Source organism: Anolis carolinensis, chromosome 1 (assembly GCF_035594765.1).
Source record: "Anolis carolinensis isolate JA03-04 chromosome 1, rAnoCar3.1.pri, whole genome shotgun sequence".
Classification (NCBI taxonomy): domain Eukaryota; kingdom Metazoa; phylum Chordata; class Lepidosauria; order Squamata; family Dactyloidae; genus Anolis; species Anolis carolinensis.
In genome coordinates this window covers 264,402,027-264,422,662 of record NC_085841.1, presented here as the reverse complement: position 1 = coordinate 264,422,662, position 20,636 = coordinate 264,402,027, and the positions used below count along the sequence as shown (strand labels likewise).

The following is a 20,636-nucleotide window of genomic DNA, read 5'->3' as shown; positions in this document are numbered from 1 at the left end:
TTCTTGTACCAACCATGCCAGCCATGAATCATAGATGTTTACTCTTGTGGTTCCTGCCTTTCATACTTAAATGCATGAGTGCACACCACTTTATAGATCGGGCTGGATTTGTGCTTAGTTCATATTGCAGATTTAAATACAAGTGTTCAATCTCTACTTGTTCTGTCTTCTCTGTCTTTTGTAATAAATAGAAACAAAAATAAATCAATGTCTATGTGACATCAAAACTGAAACAAAGTGAATTTGCAGCAAAGAAATAGCATGCTGTCAGAATCCAGTTATAACAATTAGCAATATGAGGAACATTTCAGAAGAATCAATAGTGACAACAACAGTTGGGATTTTCATTTGTGCATGCACACACACTCTTACTCTTGCCTCCCTCTTGCTCTCACCTCACAACTGTTGCCTCTTGGGAAATCTGATCAATAACATTTATTCTGATATTCTCTTCCTCCATTTAAGGCAGGTTTTGTTGTACATTTGCTTCCAGCATTCTTTGCCATGGGTTGTACTGGCTATGGGTACTGTCAGTATCTGAAAGGCCACGTCATTCCCATTTTTATCTTAAGAATTCCCTGAAAGGAAGGTCTTCACATTTGCCAAGACTGTCTCCAACTAAAAATATCTATGAAGTGCCTTAAGGAGCCCCCCCCCCCCAAAAAAAAAAAAGACCTGGTGTTCACCAGCATCAACTCAAGACAGAATTTGTCTTGAGTTGAAACCATTTCACTGAAGCTTGGAAGTAAGTGGAGAAAGAGGAAGATAAAGCTAGGAGTCTTTGTGTCTTTTTATTACATGTCCTTCCTCAATTTTCCTGCTTTTCATAACCAGCTATTTGTTCCTTCTATAAAGACAACCGTCTTCCCAGTTTTGTCACCAGCTTAGACTAATTTTACCCAGACATGGGGCACCCAGAGGACCATGACATTAGATCAGTATCTTTGCACGGTGTTCTTTAACAACACTGACTTGGCAATAATGGTGGCAAAAACTGGTAGCTTCCAGACTAATTTGAGAACAAAGGGGGAGGAGAGCGGAACATAGTTTTTTGTTTTGAATATATCTTTATAGATTTTAACTGAATTTTTAAATACCATTGATATTTAACTGTGTTGTAATGTTTGTATATTTATAGATTTTAAATTGTATGGACATGCTTTTAATGTAAGCTGCTTTGAGTCACCTTGTGGAGAGAAAAAGCATATAACAACAACATCAACAACAACTTGTGGGCAAAAAGGCAACAGGAAAAGTCTTAGTAAACTGGGCCACATCAGATAAAATCAAGGTCAAAAGAATGTAGTTTGAGTATGTTAGTTATGCCTACATTCAAGATCAAGGAAAGCTCCCAGTGAGGTTTTTGCAAGGGACTGTTCCCCTGTGGCACACAGTAAAGGGATGTTCTTTCATATAGACATGAAGAGCTGATGTGCAGTTGGCCCTGTCTCCCTGGGGTAGCTGGCTGTGTTCTTTAAACAGTTCCATTCTATTTTTGTAACTACTAACTTTAACAATGTGGAGGAGATGAAGATGCTACTGAGGACTTGTCCTCAAACCTCCCAAAAGGTTAGGAAGACAGTGGAGCAAATATTAGAAGTTTCTCTCTGAGTGGGGCAGCTCATATGGCCTCATCTTTTTTTTTTTCTAATGGAAGAATGGAGATATAAGGCCATGAGAAAGCTATCTGTCTCTTCAATATCTAAAGGGAAAGATTGAAATCTCTCTGAAATCTCTCTCTATTCTGTGGATTCCTTTAAGTTAAATATGGAAACTTGCTGGATGAGAAAGGGGTAAATATTACACAAATCTATAATACGTTGGTTGTTATATACCTCGAACCCCAAATACCCTAAAGGCATTGGATCCTGTCTGATCTTACAAGCTAAAGAGGGTCAGCTCTGGATTAGTATTTGGTGCTACCAGGTACTGTAGGCTATATTTCAGAGGAAGGAGATTGTCTTTCAGAACATGATGGAGAGCAAAAGTGCAGAAGAAGAAAAAAGCAGAAACTGATACTGTATTAATTTATGTTTCTATCTACTTCACTACATATCTATTCTATTTTTCTACTTTGGTTATTTAATTTGATCTTTTTACAATCAGAGCTTCGATCTATTGTATGCTACCTCTTTAAGAGATAAGCCCCCAGGCAAAAAGGCCCCAGTACTATGAAGATGTTCTATTAGCTCATATCATTGATTCCCTGTATCCATGAATTCTGCATCCATGGATTCCTCAGCTTAACAAATCCCTTCTGAGTATTAATCGCCTAAGAAAACCCTGTGTAATTAATAAGGTCACCATAAGTAGACAGGTAACTTGAAGACACATTAACACATACTGTCGTTACAATAAGATAATATGTGTATAAATCAACATCTCACCTTTTCAGTTGTGTAAAGAGCAAGGTAACATATGATAGACATTGGTGCATATTGATTATGTTTTTCTTTCTTGAATGATATGAGGAATTCTGTGTGCACCATCTTGATTATTGGGTTTTCTCCTCAGAAATATATGCAGGATTATTGTGTCAGTCTTGCACTGTTAATTCTTCTTTTTACAGCTGCTGTTTTGCTTTCAGTGATTCTGTTTCATGTCATTGAGTTATAACTTGCAACACCTGTGCAAGATGGGCCAGTAAGATCAGATTTTCATCACCAAAACTGAAATCTATTCATGTTTCAAACATAAGTTTCTTCAATTTGGAAAAGACTGCAGTTTTCTATCCCTGCATACATATCTTTAGTCCTGATTGAAATTTTAGGATGAGCAAAGCTGATTATTATTTGATGGAAATCAGTTTACTGCCTTTCGCATCTAAAATGGAAGCTTTCTAGTAAAATACATATTCAAACTGATTGCTCTGAATGCAATTACGAGTTGAGAAAATTTTCCTTTGCTAGCTCTTACGTTCCCTGGGTTTCTTAACATAGGGTAGAGGAATAAAAATTAAGTCTGGTGATCACAATGTTGGGCTAAGACAAGAGAAGCCTATTTTCAGCTCTCTGCTTGCCAAAGAGGTTCACCATAAGTGACCTTGAACTGTCAATATCTTTCAGCCTCATTTAGTGCAAAAGAAGGTAAAAATGTGAAATAAGCCGTGTGTGCTGTTTTAACCTTCTTGGAGAAAGGGCAGGATATAAATGCAATAAGAGTAGTTATTAATTAACTGCTTTGTTTTAAATTGTTTAATATTGTAGATGATTTAATTCTGTTTTATTGTTGACTCTTGTATATTTTAACTAGGTTGTCCTTGTTTTAAATGAAAGTCACCTTAAGTCCCAATGTATCGTATAAATAAAGTTAGTAATAGCAGTAATACTTAATATATGTTCACACATTCTGACTGGGATCATAGTAACTTGGATAATTACAGGCAGGGATTACTGTCTCTTCCATGAGTGAGGAATTTATATTTGAAATTCAAATTATATGAGATGTGGGGGTGCTGTCATGGTGCTTCAAGATGCTTTGGAAGTGCACACACAAACAGTTGCATTGCTGTTGTGATGCCTTTCAAAAGGAGGGCCGCAGAAGACCATCTCAACTGCAGAGGATGGTGAATCGTTTCCTCTCTAGCTATAGTTTGGTGAGAAAGACAGGAATTCATTGTCAAAGAGAGCTATAGAAGCAAAGTACAAAGGCAGTCCTTAGATAAAAGCTGAGGTTTCTTAAATTTTAAAAGATGCACTTCTCCAATTCTCCAAATGCTTTAGAAATAATTTCCAAATGTCTTCTTCAGCACTCAAGAGGCAGAGTGCCACTTGTGATAGAGAGCAGTACAAAGACAAGCCCTAGCCTTTCTGTGAACTACGGGACTGGAGAAAGGACCATTTCTATATCTGGGTTGTTCATTCAGGAGTGATTGATCACTTCCAAAGTGCCACTTAACAATAGTCTTTACTGCTATAGCACCTCCAAGGCAAGGAATAAAGCTATGGTCTATCACAATGGCTCAGGAACAAGAGTCAAATGCTAAGTTCTCATCTTCTAGTGCATTCTGGTAGGTTTCATGGAACCAGTGCACACATAGATAGTTCAGAATTAGTGCTTGAATGTGTATTAAAACTCAGACTTTTCTTTCTTAAATTCAGAATAGTGCAGCACTAAAACCAAATTCATGCTTTTAGGCAGAGGGTAGTATGAAAAGAAAAATAGATATAATATTTCAAACAAAGTTCTGGGGCATTTTGACAATAACCAAGTGATGTCCATATTCCCAGAGTACTTGCAATGTAATTTTTAACAGCATCAAAGTCAACCACTTAGAAGAACAATGGTAAACTGAGATATTTTCAAAACAAATTAAAAAGAAGAGGTCCTCCATTAGATTTTAGTGTAATGGACAAATTGTGAACGTGAGGTGTCCATTTGTAAAAATCATGCATAATACATGGCCTCCTTTTGAACTATTCAACTGAAAATGGAGAAAAATAGAAAAGAACTGAGATACTATAAAACTTTTCCATTTCGAGAAACAAGAGCCAAAAAAGGTTGCTTTAAGAGTACACACACACACACACACTCACACACAGCATTTGACTGGTTTAAGATCACTAATAAAAATGAAAAGGGATTTTTTAAAAAGAACTACCATATATTGAAAGAATTAGAAGGTATGTAATGAAATTTTAAGAAGAAAAATGTTTGTCACACTAAGGTGCACTTGTTTGCGACAAGGAATGAGTTGTTTTTTTTTTTTTAAAAAAAAAAGGTAAATTCATCAGTATTTAGGAACTATGCAGCAGGATTAAATGCTGTAAAACAGCTTCAGCCTTGTGGGCATGTTAATCCTGTGACTAGAATAAGTAATTGTTATGTGTAACATTACTATTGTAAACACACACACTCACACATATTTTGGGGTGGAATCCTGATTTTTTTCTTCTTTTTAAAAAACTTTTAGGTATATAGACGTCTTGAAGGAACATAAGCCTAAACTGGTTTGGGATGAACAAATAGCTGAACATTATTTTGAATACAAAAAGTGAGTTGCAACTGTTACTTCTTTCCTTTTTTACTTCTGACTCCAGGGTTTTTTCTTTAGAACACTTGAGTGATGTATAGAAACAGAAGAAATTAGTTATTTTAAAAGGAACAAGCGGCATGAAAGTTATGGTGGTTTCTTAAACCAGTTCACTAGTATATTTATACCAATAGCAAAATCATGGTATTTTGGTATTGGATAAGTTCTTTAACAAAAATAAGCACATTCAGCAAAGGAATTATTATGAAAATATTGATTTTAACTGCAATCTAGTTAGAACTATTCACAGACGCAGAAAACCATTTTGTGTTATTTTATACTTAGTGGAAATTAGCAATATTGGTTTGCAGTCTTTCTTGAAACATTTTGTTCAATCAACATTTGCTTTTATAAATCACATAACTGATATTGGATAATTTTGCTACTTCTTTGTTTCAGACTTCATATGGTATAATGCAGAAAATAATACATATGTTGTTATAATGTTATACAGTTTTCTTTTATTTTGAAGTCAAGGTCAGAATCTGCCTGCAGTTCCAAACTCTGACACCACCCAAGATTGCTTCCCATTCCAACTGTACAGCCCTGATAACAGTAGTCCTCATCCCTGTGCTTGCATGCTCATTCAATAGAAACAAAGTAATTTGGGTTAAAAAACAAAATAGATAAGGCATGCCTCTCACAATATTATCTATTTCCAAGGTTGTATTCTTTTTCTTTTCATTTTGTGTGCTTTACAGGAATAAAGGAGGCAAACATGCAGTCTTCTATCCAACTTTAAAGGTAAATGTATTTCCATTTTAGAAATCTAGTATATGGGCAAAAGCCTAATTTGATTTTAACAGGATACACTGAAAATCTAGTCTTAGATTGTATACAATTACTCCAAGGTAGATGCCTACATTACTTAAATAAAGGGATGCACATTACTATTTCTGCTAGCTAAGAATACATCATTACAGGTTGAACATCCCTTATCCAGAATTTCAAAATCCAAAATACTCCAAAATTGGCCATATGGGTGGCTGAGATAATGACACCTTTGCTTTCTGGTGGTTCAGTTTACACAAAGCTGGTTTCATGCACAAAATTATTAAAAACATTATATAAAATGACTTTCAGTCTGTGTGTAAAGGTTTATATGAAACATCAATGAATTTCATATTTTGACTTTGGTCTCATCTCCAAGACATCTCATTTTGCACATATATATAAATACAGGTATTCCAAACTCCAAAAAATCCAAATTGAAAACATTTCTTAGCCTAAGCATTTCAGATGAGGAATATTCAAATCTGTGCAATCTGATATGACATGAAAGCTCTATCTGATATTTAATTTTTGTTTCTTCTAACCCTCCCCCAAAATACCAGCCTATTCCTAATGGATATATTTAGAAACATTAATTACCCATCTCTTTTGTTTTGCAGTCTATCCAACTACGATTAGAGCTTGCAAAGGAACTGGGCACCGGAATAGCCATTTGGGAGCTGGGCCAAGGCTTGGATTATTTTTATGACTTACTTTAAAGTAATATATGTTCTTTTATTTGTTGACATATCATTTTTAATAGACTGGAAATGGGGTGAAAGTGGCAGGCAGAAATTTATTTGTGAGGAAGAATGTAATTTATATGGGATCAATTTCAAGTTTTCCCAATAAAGGATCTTGTTTTATTAATCATCATGTGTTGCATAAAGATAAGTAATTCTAAATCAAGGAGCACTCCAAAAACTACTGCTCCAACAAAGTTATCAGAAAGTTAACTACAACAAGAGGAGGTAAGCAGTCTTACGTTTCTTCCTTATGAAAGCTAATTCATGTTTTCATATGAGTCCAGTGACATCTGCTTCCAAGCAAAGCTAGGCTATCAATGATAGAAATGATGTAGATGTTACAGGACTCTCAGATACTAGTGGCTTCATTCTGTTTATGGTGTCCTGCAAACTTGAAGTTCTGCAATGCTGTCACATAGATCTCTCTTCCCCATCCGCTACAATATTTACTGTCCAAGATTGCTCCATTTCCTACTGCACATGGAGTCAATGAAGAAATGGGTAGTGCACTTTAATTTGCTGCCCATGAGGCTCTGGCTTTTATCTGCACCACTTGAAGCAGAGATCCTCATCAGAATCATCCTCTCTCTTATATCTGAAATGACCTGGCTTTGGTTCAGGGACTATTTCCCCAGGCTTTCTTTAAGCCTGGCACTATGGCCAAGCCTGACTTACTGCAGTATGCAACTAGTCCTCCAGTGAAAAAAACTACTGTTTTGGGGTATATCACAGAAAACACCTCAGAAAATACATTTTAAAGTAGACAACTCGTCATTTAGATGTGGAATGGATACCTACTCACCTGTTCAAATTCTTGTTACGTTTTCGTATCTAATAAAATAATGCATATCAGACTTATCACACAGCCGAGAGATGATGCCTCCCAATCCATGCCATATTGAGTCTCTTTGTAGAGAGAAAAAGCAGAATATAGATAAACACACTAATATTCGTAATAATATTCCCCTATATCACTGCTCCCTCCTTTTTTTGGCGGATCTTTCCCAACCACACAAGTTTGCACCCTCTGCCCAAATGGAAAAACTTAAAAACATAATTTTTGTTCTTATAGAGCTGTGCAGTTCTGAAATGTAACCAAAAAAAGGAAACAATCATTGAAATACAGATAACATTTATGGCTTTAAGTAGGATTTTTTTATCTAACTGCCACCAGAAGTGTATTGCCAACCCACATCATATACCTCAGATATATTTCAGGTCGTTTCCAGAGCTCAAAACTAAAACACTACTTCTTTGTCTGATGCTTCCTTTGTCACCACCAAATAGCAGGTGCTATGGGCTCTATTTCAGAGAAAGGAACTGGCAAAACCATATTGGAGTATTCCTTGCCTAAGAAAACCCTATGAAATTCATGGGGTCACCTCGAGTCAACAGGTGGCTTGAAGGCACACATGCACACAAGGATGGAAGATGTCTCCTCCTAAATGTCACAACTTTCAGAGATGTGTCTAGCTAATCCCTACTTATTATGGTTCATTACCTGTGATTTCCTTGTATGGCTTGCATCAATGATACTAATTGATATAAGGAATTTAAAACAGTCATTCTGGACCCATTAAAGTTTATGTGTCCAATTCAGGACACACGATCCTTCCTTCCAATTGGTAGTCCCAAGTAGATTAGAGCCATTGAATTAGTAGATGGATGCCAAGTGAATACTTACAGGACTAGCCAACTGGATTTAGATCATCAGCAATCTAAAACTATTCTTACAGTATAGTGAGATCATACATGGTGAAACTGAGTTATCATCAAACTACCAGTATATGACTTTGATGTCTAATATCCGAGTTCGTATATTTTGAAAACAAAATTTCCTATAAAAAGTACAATAAATGAACAGGTTCATAAACACCTTAGAAACATAAAACAGCATTATTTCCCAAATCCAATACAAACACCTCAACATATTTCCCTCTACAATTCCAATTCATATACAACATATTAGCAATATTAAAAATACTGCTCTTCAAGTATCCAAATCTCTTCAGGACCCTAACCTTTTTTCTTTGATGGATATTATAACAAAGCTTTGAATGTTTATTCAAATCAGTATCCTTGCAGCTTACCAAACTCCAAGACAATGTTTCATGGATGTTAATAGACAAGGAAAGAGATGTATTTTGCAATTTCCCTGAAAGGCATTCCTGCCCTTACACTCCTTCACTGTAGCAAATAATGGATAAAAAACATGCTCATGTTCTCTTGCTGTGACAAAACAAAGAACCTAGAATCATAGAATCGTAGAGTTGAAAGAGACCTCACGGGCCATCCAGTCCAATCCCCTGCAAGAAGCAGGAAAATCTCATTCAAAGCACCTCCCGACAGATGGCTATCCAGCCTCTGCTTAAAAGCCTCCAAAGAAAGAGCCTCTACCACAGTCCGGGGCAGAGAGTTCCACTGCTGAACAACTCTCACAGTAAGGAAGTTCTTCCTGATGTTCAGGTGGAATCTCCTTTCCTGTAGTTTGAAGCCATTGTTCCGCGTCCTAGTCTCCAGGGCAGCAGAAAACAAGCTTGCTCCCTCCTCCCTATGACTTCTCCTGACATATTTGTATACGGCTATCATGTCTCCTCCCAGCCTTCTCTTCTGCAGGCTAAACATACCCAGCTCTTTAAGCTGCTCCTCATAGGGCTTGTTCTCCAGACCCTTGATCATTTTAGTTGCCCTCCTCTGGGCGCTTTCCAGCTTGTCAACATCTCCCTTCAACTGTGGTGCCCAGAATTGAACACAGTATTCCAGGTGTGGCCTGACCAAAGCAGAATACAGGGGTAGCATGACTACCCCTATTTATGCAGGCCAGAATTCCATTGGCTTTTTTCGCCGCCGCATCATATTGTAGGCTCATGTTTAGCTTGTTGTCCACGAGGACTCCCAAGATCTTTTTCACATGTACTGCTGTCGAGCCAGGCATCGTCCCCCATTCTGTATCTTTGCATTCCATTTTTTCTGCCGAAGTGAAGTATCTTGCATTTGTCTGTGTTGAACTTCATTTTGTTAGTTTCTGCCCATCTCTCTAATCTGTTAAAATCATTTTGAATTCTGCTCCTGTCTTCTGGAGTGTTAGCTATCCCTCCCAGTTTGGTGTCGTCTGCAAACTTGATGATCGTGCCTTCTAACCCTTCATCTAAGTCGTTAATAAAGATGCAAAAATCTAAGCAGTTATAATCCTATTTAATGTTACAATTCCCTAATTATTCTAAAAAGCTATACCTATTCACTATATAAAAGTTACCAGGATCATTTCTAGAATTAAATAGTTCAAATATAGATTTACCAAATCCCAGATCTCTCATGTGCTCTTCTTACTGAGGCTCTCTCCTGCATCTCCACATTTTCCTGAGCACGTAAGAACCACCTTGCTTTCACTCTTTCAGAAGGCAATGGAAAATCTTCAGTGTAGTTCTACAGGGGGAAAAAACACTTGTCTACAGAAGTGGGGTATTGAAAGAATAGGGAAATGTGAAGGCAAAGGAGGTTGGAAAATTTCATTTGGATCTTCTTCTGTGAAGAGGAGAAGGGAAAAATCCTAGTGGGCAGAGCAGGTGGGAGATAAAGACATCCAGAAATCTTGATGGCTTACAAATGAAAACAAATACCCTCTGGGAAAAGAAGTAAGTGATTAAATCTCAGAAATACCAATATGGAGAAAGGGCACTACTTTTCCACCATAATGGGATTGTGTGTTCCTGTAAGGCAAGAATCTATGTTGATGCTGCTAGTAGGGTCTTTCACGCCAGACAGGCTTTTGCTAAGGAGCCAGATTAAGTGTGCCAAACAACTACTGAATAGCAGCAGTAGTGAAGGATGACAGTGACCATCGCAGAACAGTGAACAAAACAATAGGAGGAAAATCACATCATTTGAAATGTGGTGTTGGAGAAGAGTTCTATAAATACAGTAGAGTCTCACTTATCCAACACTCGCTTATCCAACGTTCTGGATTATCCAACGCATTTTTGTAGTCAATGTTTTCAATATATCGTGATATTTTGGTGCTAAATTCATAAATACAGTAATTACTACATAGCATTACTGCGTATTGAACTACTTTTTCTGCCAAATTTGTTGTCTAACATGATGTTTTGGTGTTTCATTTGTAAAATCATAACCTATTTTGATGTTTAATAGGCTTTTCCTTAATGCCTCCTTATTATCCAACATATTCGCTTATCCAACATTCTGCCGGCCCGTTTATGCTGGATAAGTGAGACACTACTGTACCATGGACTGTTAAAAATGAAAATAAATTGATCTTAGAGCAAGGTAAGTCTGAACTTTACTTAGAGCCTAAGATGATTAAACTGAGCTAGTCATACTGTAGACATATAATGAGAAGACATGGCTCACTGGACAAGATGATAATGCTTAATAAGGTGGAGGGTGATAGCAAAAGAGGAAGGCCACATTTCAGATGGATCCCAATCCGGTGAGCCACAACCCTGAGTGTGCAAGATCTGAGCACGGCTGTTGAGGATTGGATGACTTGGAGGTCTCTCATTCATAGGGTTACCATAAGCAAAAGTGGACCTGAAGTTAGTTAACAACAATAGTCCAGGAACAGCATTTTTCTGGCTTTTGTTTCTTTTAGAGTAAAAGGTCAGTGGAAATTTAAGACATTTATGGCACATTTATATTTGTTCACAAATAAAAATATGAATTTATTCGTGTCATGTTTCTACTGTTTGTGCACTAGAGGGAGTGGTTGTTAAAGGTGATAGTACTCTTCTAGCACATTTTTTTTTACATATGAACCCCTAGAGAAATCCTCCACTTTCTTCTGGAGCTCAGAATCAGTTTTCTACTCCTTCTAATCCTTGTCACAATAAATTACTAGACTTCCTTGGATGCAGCCTTCCTCTTTATTAATGGCTTTTAACCAGAAATTCTGCCTCCATTAATCCATTTCTGTCCCTTCACAGCAATCAAATAGAAGCAGAGGATCTAAGAAAGAGCTGCAGGGCAGCCTTATCCTTCCCTGGTGAGGTGTTTCAATGGATGGTGCCAGTCTACATCCAGGTTCACTTGGCAAAGACAGTGTATCCAGACTCATTCACTTCTGCTTAGAAGAAATAGCCTTAATATAGTAGCCAAAGATTTGAAAAAGATACTGTAGGGTGAGGATACAAACAAACCTTAAGTGGTTTCAATGATTAAACAGTCTGCTGTGGGCCAGATTCAGGTGCTTTACCCCTCAAAAAACTCTTATTGGACTACATGTATTGAATCTTTTAAGCCTTATTAACTGAATAAGGTCTAGTAGTGTGTGTTAGCTGAGAGGCAATAGAAAGTGAGTATGGGAATGTGAACCTTATTGAAAGAAGGATGTTGAATGCCAAGAGACATATTTGTGCAGTTTATTTCCCAAATTTATACCCCGCCTGTCTCACCCCGAAGGGGACTCAGAGTGGCCTCACAACAGGCAACAATTTGATGCCAACACAAACATTTATAGATAATAGTTACAATTAAAACCATATAGTTAAAACATCGGTTATTAAATCATTAATTAAAATTACGCAAATTCAAAATCACAGTGCAAGGTCTGTCCATTGTCAGTGACAAAAAAATTCACCCTCATTATTCTATTGCTGCAATTTACTGCTCAAATGCTTGGTCCCACAGCCATGTTTAAGTTTTTTCTTGAAGGACAGGAGGCAGGGAGGCTGAACTGATTTCATTAGGGAGAGAGTTCCACAGATGAAGGGCCACCACTGAGAAGGCCCTGTCTCTCATCCCCACCAGTCATGCTTGAGAGGGTAGTGGGACTGAGAGCAGTTGTGCTAAAGATGCCCTGATGTTCTTTTTGCAACTCTCACCAAGATAATGCCTCCACTTTGTTCGCACCCCACTAATTAATCTCAGCAGGGAATGTCTGCATCTGATGTCTTCAGATAAGTCATTTGCTATTCATTGCTGATTAAAGTCCCATTGATCTTTTTTTCAACTTTCTGATTCACCTTTGGAGCTTCTTGACTTCTTGTGTTGTTGGGTATCCAACAGTTTTCCTGATCTCCTTCCCCATCACCTTCTCCTTGATAGATCAATACAAATGTAATTTATTCTGTTGATCTTCAGTATGTTGATCCAACTTCAATAACCTGGACTTTTTCTAGTTTCACCAAAAAAATGTAAAGTAACCTTCAAGTCCAAATTAAATGACAATTTCTTCAGGCATCAACATTAATAAATCCATATTTTATCTATCAATATGATGTAGCTAGGGATCCTTTTATGTCATCAGTTTGGAATTAATCTGGTTAGAATATTAGTACAGGAAGTTTCCTTGTATTGAGGTAGAACATTGGTCCAACCTGTTCAAATAGTCTTTATTGAGTAGAAATGGCTGCCTTGGATTTAAAGCAGAGATTTTTCCCAGCCCTACCTGCAAATGGCAGATTTGACTCTGTGGCTTTCTGCATCCAAAGCATACACATTGCCCTGGACACTTACAGAACATTTTGGGAAAATTGTGTCTTCCAAAAAGCAGGGGAAGCTCAAACACAGGCCAGCCAATAATGGCATTGTATTTGCAGGAAACATACATTAAAACACAAGCAGTGGTCTGCTGGGTGAGATGAAAAATGCATTTGAAACAGCATTTTCTTTACAGCAATATCTGACTCCATATTTTGGGGAGCTCCCAAGGATGGTGTGCTGATGCTAGTGACAGTAGCTGTTCCCTGAAATTGCCAATGAGACCATTATTATCACCAATCTATTGTGAAGCACGGCTATTTGCTGAGAAATTCAATTAAGTAGGAAAGTTTTGTGTCTCCACAGCTTTGTTTTTACTGAAGCTTATTTTGTGAGAGATATAGAATGAGTGGTCCACTGAGTATTCAGAGAGAAGGAAGCAGTAAATAAAATATAGGTCAATGAAAAAAAAGAAAAAATATCTACTGCACGCATCTGGATAATTGGGTTAAAAGCATGTCTGGCCTTTATATCTTGTACTTCTTTTGGACTGCTTTATTTTTAATATTATGGCTCTCTTTAAAGATATTACATTTCATTTTTTAGTTCTGTACAAATCTAGATTTTTGTTTGTGTTAAGATTTAGCAAGTGGGACTGGCAACAAGCTCACTCCAATTATATACATATTTTCCCTACCTCCTGTTATCTGTTTCACCCCCTCCCCCTGATAAATTAAGCATTCTATGGCCATTGTTTATTTATTTATTTACCATATTTATATCTCGCCTTTCTCTACCTCGAGGGGAACTCAAGGCGGCTTACAAGCAGCACTTGTGCAGTGCCTTGTGTTTAGAGTGTTCCCACCTTTTAATTTGTTGTTGTCATTATTTTGCCCCAAAGGTAGATGTGATATACTTCTGCAGCCTCCTTTTCTACATGGGTGATTCCATTTTAGCTACATAAGCATGATAGCATTCAGGAAATGTTTACTGTTACTTTAAATGAAAACATATTTTATGCAATCTGGTTGATCACTTCGTGTATATTCTGAATTTGCATCTGTATTGCAGCTAGAAATTTGTTCTACTTTTGCTGTGACGGTGTGCAGACTGAGTTTGCGATATCCTGTCACTTTTGGCTATTGGCGTTCATCTCTTTTCCCCTGCAAATTCTTACTTCTAAGTCTACCTGAAATTTATTTTCAATTCACATACATTCAATGAAGTGTTCATCTATATTTGCATCTGTTTATTTGAGTTCTCAAGTGTTCCTGCAAAGAGAGCTTCTATTGGTGACAGAACCATAGTTAAGAATATTTTTCTGTGCAAGGAATCTCTTAATACTGTGCATGTGATGTCTGCATTTCAAAAGGATATATTTGTACTACCTGGTTGTAAGGACAATTCAAGAGATCTCATGAGAACTGAACAGCCAATGAAGTAGTGCAGTGGCAACATAGACTAGATTGCAGTACAGTTAACAACTAAAATGTAATAGTGCCATACTAGAAATTCAGGGTGTAGATTTCAGTTGAAACTTTCCTAAAATCTGAAACTTATTTGTTCTGTAGTTTTTTAGATTGCAGTGTTCAATTCTGAGCTACTACCCCAAAATTATACTTTCAGCTTCTCTTGGTCATATACTTAATAAATTTTCAGTCTTTTTGATTCAGACATCTGTCACTTGATCATTAAGGGAGACCGAGCTAATCTGTCTGTCCCCTTCCTTCCTAACTGGTCCATAGGCACCCTTTGTGAAGTTGTGCACTTGGTGGAAGAAGGCATCTGTCCTCAAGTGTGTCCTTTTCTTGGGTCAAGTATATGGAATAGCTCTGCTCCTCTGGTACAGCTTTCAGACAAGATAAAACTAATTTGATCTGCTCATTCTTTTAGACCTATCTTTTTTGATGGGGGGGGGGGGAGGGCGTTGCTCACACATCTTAGGTAATTCTACCTATCTACATGGTCTCTGTTTAACATCAAAGCTGATAGGCACTCAAGCCAGCTTTCATTATTGGAGGAAGTGATAAATAACATACCAGAGAAAGAGAAAGATATTTGGTCTTTCATTATCCCTGATGCACTTAAAATTACAAAGATGAGGGGCTACCAGCAGTGTGGTAAAAGAATATGGGATTCCTGAACTGTTTGCTAAAATAATTAAAATGTTTTATACCAGCAGTAAATCTAAGATGATACAGCATTTTGTTGAGTTAAATATAAATTGTATAAGCATTATCTCTCCATCAAAATTCATTGCAAGAGCATGGTTTTGCTCAATACTGCTATTAGGCTGTTCCAAATTGCATATGTTAACAGTAAAGCATTTAAGGAGGGACAAAACAGCTGTAGAACCAAAAAAAAACTTGGTGGGATGAGACTCTTAATTAAGAAATACCAAAATTCCCCAAAGGATTGAAACAGAAAGCTACAAAAGGAATCCAGCCTATGAAAGTGCTTTATAATGAGTCAGACCATTGATCCATTTAGCTTTGCTTTGTCTAGTATGAGTCTCTCCAAGGTCTTGGGTATCTCTGGGACTTTCTGGAGATCCCAGGAATAGAACATAGAGCTGTTCCATTTTCCTTCTCTGAATTGAGGTCAAACTTTTCCGATAAGATAGTGTTTGCAGCAAATTAATCCTGCACTGGTTGAGCCTACGGATTACAACAAGAGCAGAACTAATCAATATTTAACTGTCTTTGTTATGTTAGGTATTTTTCATTGTCAGAAGAAAAGATTTGTGACCATTCAAAATGTTCTTGGTCCAAATCTTCCTCTTCTTTTCAGTAAATATCCTTTGATAAACAACTGTCCTTTAACAAGCTCCCTGCTTGCAGTGTCAAGACAATAATATCAATCTATTTCACAGGACAGTTGTAAGGATCATTGAGATAATGTACGTCATGTACACTGAACATTAAAACAATTCTGAGTGGCAAGTATTCTTACAATATACAATCTTCAAATTTCATTTGTTAAAGCAGACATTATCCTCCATAGAGTCTCCAAACATCAGACTGAACATTCTGTTTACGTCTTCCTTGTGCATTAGACATTGACATGTTGCAGCATGAATGGGGTTTCATTGCTGACCTTACACTGATGTTGTAATATCAGGCTAGCCATGCCCCAGTTTATCAAACAGAAATTCTAAGAGTGAACAACTGCTCATGCATACAGACTTTACTTAGTCAGGATGTCTAATTGTGTGGATATCCCAGTGGAGTGGACTTCTTAGGAGTACATTGTTCAGACCATTGTGATCAACATGCAATAGTTGGGGCAGAGCACATCATGGGAAGGGTGTGATAGAAGGGCTGGACTGAGCAACATAACCTAGCTCTTACTGAAGAACATCAGTCACTCAAAAATAGGGTAGTAACTTTTCAGTTAATTCAACATACAGTAGAGTGTCATACCCCAACCACCTTTGGTTTCTGAACTTGATTCAGAAATGAACTTTGACCAGGATGAAACTTATTCTGACTTTTTACCTAGTCTGCAGAAATCCTTCCAATTACAGCTGCCGGCTGTTGATAGCTCGGATGATTCCTTAATTGGGAGAGAAACTGGAAATATTACTCCCATGGCTGAACCAGATGTTCTGAGTTCCCCAGAGAATGTGTCCTTCAACAGAAGGGAGTTTCTGCATTGCCAGAGATCAGAAAAACAAGGGCTCCAAAGGAGTAACTGCTTGGCATCTCGAGGGGATAATGGATAGAAGATTCCCTTGGGAACCTCTGGGGAGTTTGGCTTCCCTTCGTTGTGTTTAGATCTAAGTTCCATAAAAGTGTCTTGCACTGTGAACACTTTGCGGTGTCAACGTAGCTATTTCCTGAGAACAGTTCACCGACTCTAGCTCCTGATTCTACCAAGCCAAGTTTCCTGTTCCTGGCAGCCAAGCTGAGCCGTGACTCCCAAGTAGACCCAGAGTAAATCCTCTTCCTTGCCTTGTTCCTGAATCAAGTTTGGTCTTAGCTTCGTCTCATTCCTGCCTTGATATCAAAGACTTCCTAGTGACTTTGGACTTTGTTATTCAGTCTTGCTTCCTTGTTGTTCCCCGCTCAAGAACTTTCCAACAGTTTTGAGCGTGTTTCGGTTTCTGGACTTTGGACAATAATATTGGACATTTCTCTTCAACTCTTTCGACTAATTCATACCTTTTCACAAAGGACTATTATCCACTCATCCTTTCCACTTATTCATTCCTGATTAATTGTTTTAATAAAGATATTATATGATTATTGGTCTCTGTCTGGTTTCCAGTGCTCACGCTGCCTTGGGGTGCAACATAGAGTCTCACTTATCCAACGTAAATGGGCCGGCAGAATGTTGGATAAGCGAATATGTTGGATAACAAGGAGAGATTAAGGCGAAGCCTATTAAACATCAAATTAGGTTATGATTTTACAAATTAAGCACCAAAACATTATGTTATACAACAAATTTGACAGAAAAAAAGTAGTTCAATATGCAGTAATGCTATGTAGTAATTACTGTATTTACGAATTTAGCACCAAAATAAAATGATGTATTGAAAACAACTACAAATACGTTGGATAATCCAGAATGTTGGATAAGTGAGACTCTGCTGTAATTTATATCTACCTTAACATTGCTGTTTTAAGTAAACATTTCAGGTGTAGCATGATACATAGACAGTGTTAGGAATTACTCAATGCACCAGATATTTCTGAATAGCAGCCCTCAACAGTCATAAGCGTTGTAGCTCAACAACATATGTTGGACTGCATGATCTACACTCCAACTGTAGATGTTTTGATATCATCATGAAACGTTTTTGGAATTCAGTGATTGAGGTCGAAGTAGAGAGAATTGTAAAGGAAAGAGGGCTAGCCTTTATTATTGGATACTATTTTGTTTATCATTGTCAATAAACTGGGCTTGCTGTGAAAAACTTCCAAAATGTTGAAGCTGAGCCCTGCAGTTAAAACATTACCCTGACCACAAAGTAGATAGCACATGGATCAATAGCAGAGCATGCAGCCTGATGGGAACTTGTTTTAAGCAAGGCTCATGCCTCTGGGAAGTTTGGATTATGGTTTTCTTTACATTTATGTATTAAGGGCTCAGCCTATACATGGCAGACAGTCAAATCAAGGGGTTGTCAATATGTTTTCCAGTTAAAATTAAAGTGGATATTGTTTTCGCTTATGCAACAGAGAAAGAAAAGGGTGAATGTTGCATGAAGAAGACTAAGAAAAAAGGCCTTTCAGTCACATTTTAAATTTAAGCAGGATTTATATAAGCTGTAACAGCTTACTTGTAGCCTTAGGCTTTGCGTAACAACAGATAAAAGCTTTGGAAATGTTTATTGTAGCTCTTTGTCTTTTCTTTTCAACTTTATCTGTACAGAATTAATGGCTCCTTCTTTGGAATCCTACATACAGCATCTAATAGATACTCTCTTTAGGCATTGGGAATTGTCCGGATACCCCCCCCCCACCCCCAAATGGCCCAGTTACAAATGGATGTTAAAATAGGCCATAAATCCCTATCCACACCTGCCCCCCAGTATATGAGAGGCTATTGATTATAGCCCCACACTACCAGCCACTGCTGCTGTAAATACTTTCGCTAGAATAGCTATCACAGAATAGTTTATGAGAGAAACAGTGAGAGGGCTTGATAGCCCACCCCAGCAGTAGCCTAGGTAGAAGAAATGCAGGGGCAAGAGGGAAAAACCAGTATTTGCTCTTTTTCCTCATTTCAATTAGGTGGCAGTGTATACTTTGCCATATTTCAGAGATTGAAATGATAGAGGAAAACAGCAGTGCTCTGTTAGGGAAGAAGGAGAATTGTTGGATAACAGAACCTGGCCAAAACATTCTGCTTTCATTTTCAGGTGAAGTTTAAATAAAGTTCTTCACTGATTAAAAAGCTATGTCCTCGTTTGCCTCTTAAGGCTGCAAGCCAGCACTTGAAGCACAGAACACGCACACAGTTCTTTAAACTAATACCTTACTACAGATTTCTGCTCCCTTCACCTGGCATTTGTCATTTGAGAGGGCCATCTCACTCTGCTGTTTGATAAGGCCAAACTAGTTGGGCATCAGGTCTGTTAGGTGCTTGTGATATATGGCCACCTTGGAAGGCAAGAAACCACATGTGACGGAGGGTTAGATTGTGGAGAGTTTTGAGTTACAGTGCAGTGGAGGTAATGGCAATCAGGTAAACATTTTGCACACCACTTGTGTGAATAGGTCATGGCATATTGGGTTACAGTTTTATAAACTAATCTCTAATCTTCTCTTCCCACCAAAACTAGTCATTTTGATCAGCTTCCCCAAGACTGAAATGACCAGCCGGAAGAGCTCTGACAACTAAATGAGCTATCAGAATTTAAAACCCATCTGAAGACCTATCTCTTCCAACAGGCCTACCCAGTCAGTTTTAATCATGAATTTTATACTGGCGACCTGTGTTTTAATCTTTGTAACTGTGTATTTTAATATGTATAGAAATACATTTTAATATGTGTATTTTATAGCATGTTTAAGATGATTCTGTGTTTTAACTATGTTGTAACCCACCTTGAGCCATGAGCAGAAGCGATTCAACTGCCAGGCCAACTAGGCAGTTGCCTGTGGCGCCATCTTGTTGGGGGCGCCATCGAGACAACTCCTGCGGCCTGCCTCCGCCGCTGCGCCTCCCTCCGCAAGGAAGGAGCCAAGGTCGGCGCTTTGGGGAGCAGAGAAGCAGTTCTCCGCAAAGCCCCAAACGCCTTCGTTCTCGCCAGGAAGGCGTTCGGGGCTTTGCAGAGCAGAGAAGCCGCCGAACGCCTTCCTGGCGAGGCCTCACCAGGAAGGCCTCGCCAGGAAGGCGTTCAGTGGTTTGGGGCGAACGCCTGCGTTCTCACCAGGAAGGCGTTTGGGGCTTTGCAGAGCAGAGAAGCGCCACTTCTCTGCTCCCCAAACCGCTGAATGCCTTCTTGGTGAGGCTTTCCTGGTGAGGCCTTCCCCCTTCCGCTCAGTGCTCTGGCGAGCACCGGGCTGCCCAGCACTCACCAGGCGGCCCAGCGCTTGCTGGAGCCCACACTGGGCTTCCCGGTGTCCACGCTGGGCCTCCCAGTGCCTGCACTGGGCCTCCTGGTGCTTCTCTGCTCCCCAAACCGCCAAATGCCTTCTTGGTGAGGCTTTCCTGGTGAGGCCTTCCCCTTCTGCTCAGTGCTCCGGTGAGCACCGGGCGGCCCAGCACTCATCGGGTGGCCCAGCGCTTGCTGGAGCCCACGCTGGGCCTCCCGGTGTCCACGCTGGGCCTCCCAGTGCCTGCACTGGACCTCCGGGTGCTCGGGGCCTTCAGAGATTTTGAGGTAAGTGGGGTTTATATATCTGTAGAAGGTCCAGGGTGGGAGAAAGAACACTAATTAATCACCTTGGTTAGCATTTAATGGCCCTGTAACTTCAAGACCTGGCTTCTTCTTGCCTGGATGTTTTTTAATAGAGGCTGGTTGGTTATCTGTCAGGAGTGCTTTGAGTTGCATTCCTGTATGACAGGGAGTAGGACTGGATGGCCCTTCAGGTCTCTTGAGACTCCATGGTTCTACGATTTTTGCCTGAGTGTGTGTGAGTGGAAAGTCTGCTTTTTCCAAGTCAGATGAATTCCTTTTTTTTGTTTCAGCCACA

General features: G+C 38.7%; 1 protein-coding gene and 1 long non-coding RNA gene across 6 annotated transcripts in view; one reads left to right on the top strand and one right to left on the bottom strand.

The window, feature by feature from the left end:
• The window catches only part of chid1 (chitinase domain containing 1), a 134,118-nt gene extending 127,442 nt beyond the window's left edge, over positions 1–6,676 (top strand). For 4 of the 5 annotated variants that reach the window (XM_062975659.1, XM_003214770.4, XM_062975708.1 and 1 more), the window contains exons 11-13: positions 4,913–4,993; positions 5,734–5,776; positions 6,424–6,676. In XM_062975659.1, coding sequence (XP_062831729.1) covers positions 4,913–4,993; positions 5,734–5,776; positions 6,424–6,522 — 223 coding nt within the window. In that variant the 3' untranslated portion in view covers positions 6,523–6,676. Of the gene's footprint in view, positions 1–4,912; positions 4,994–5,733; positions 5,777–6,423 lie in introns of those variants that run through there. The other variant, XM_062975811.1, reaches the window with a different exon arrangement.
• On the bottom strand, positions 140–18,436 carry LOC134297782 (uncharacterized). The gene is made up of 3 exons (XR_010004658.1): positions 7,352–18,436; positions 2,388–2,626; positions 140–175 (listed from the first exon to the last, which is right to left on the bottom strand). It is a non-coding gene; the product is annotated as an uncharacterized LOC134297782 (long non-coding RNA).
• Positions 18,437–20,636: the final 2,200 nt, after the last annotated feature.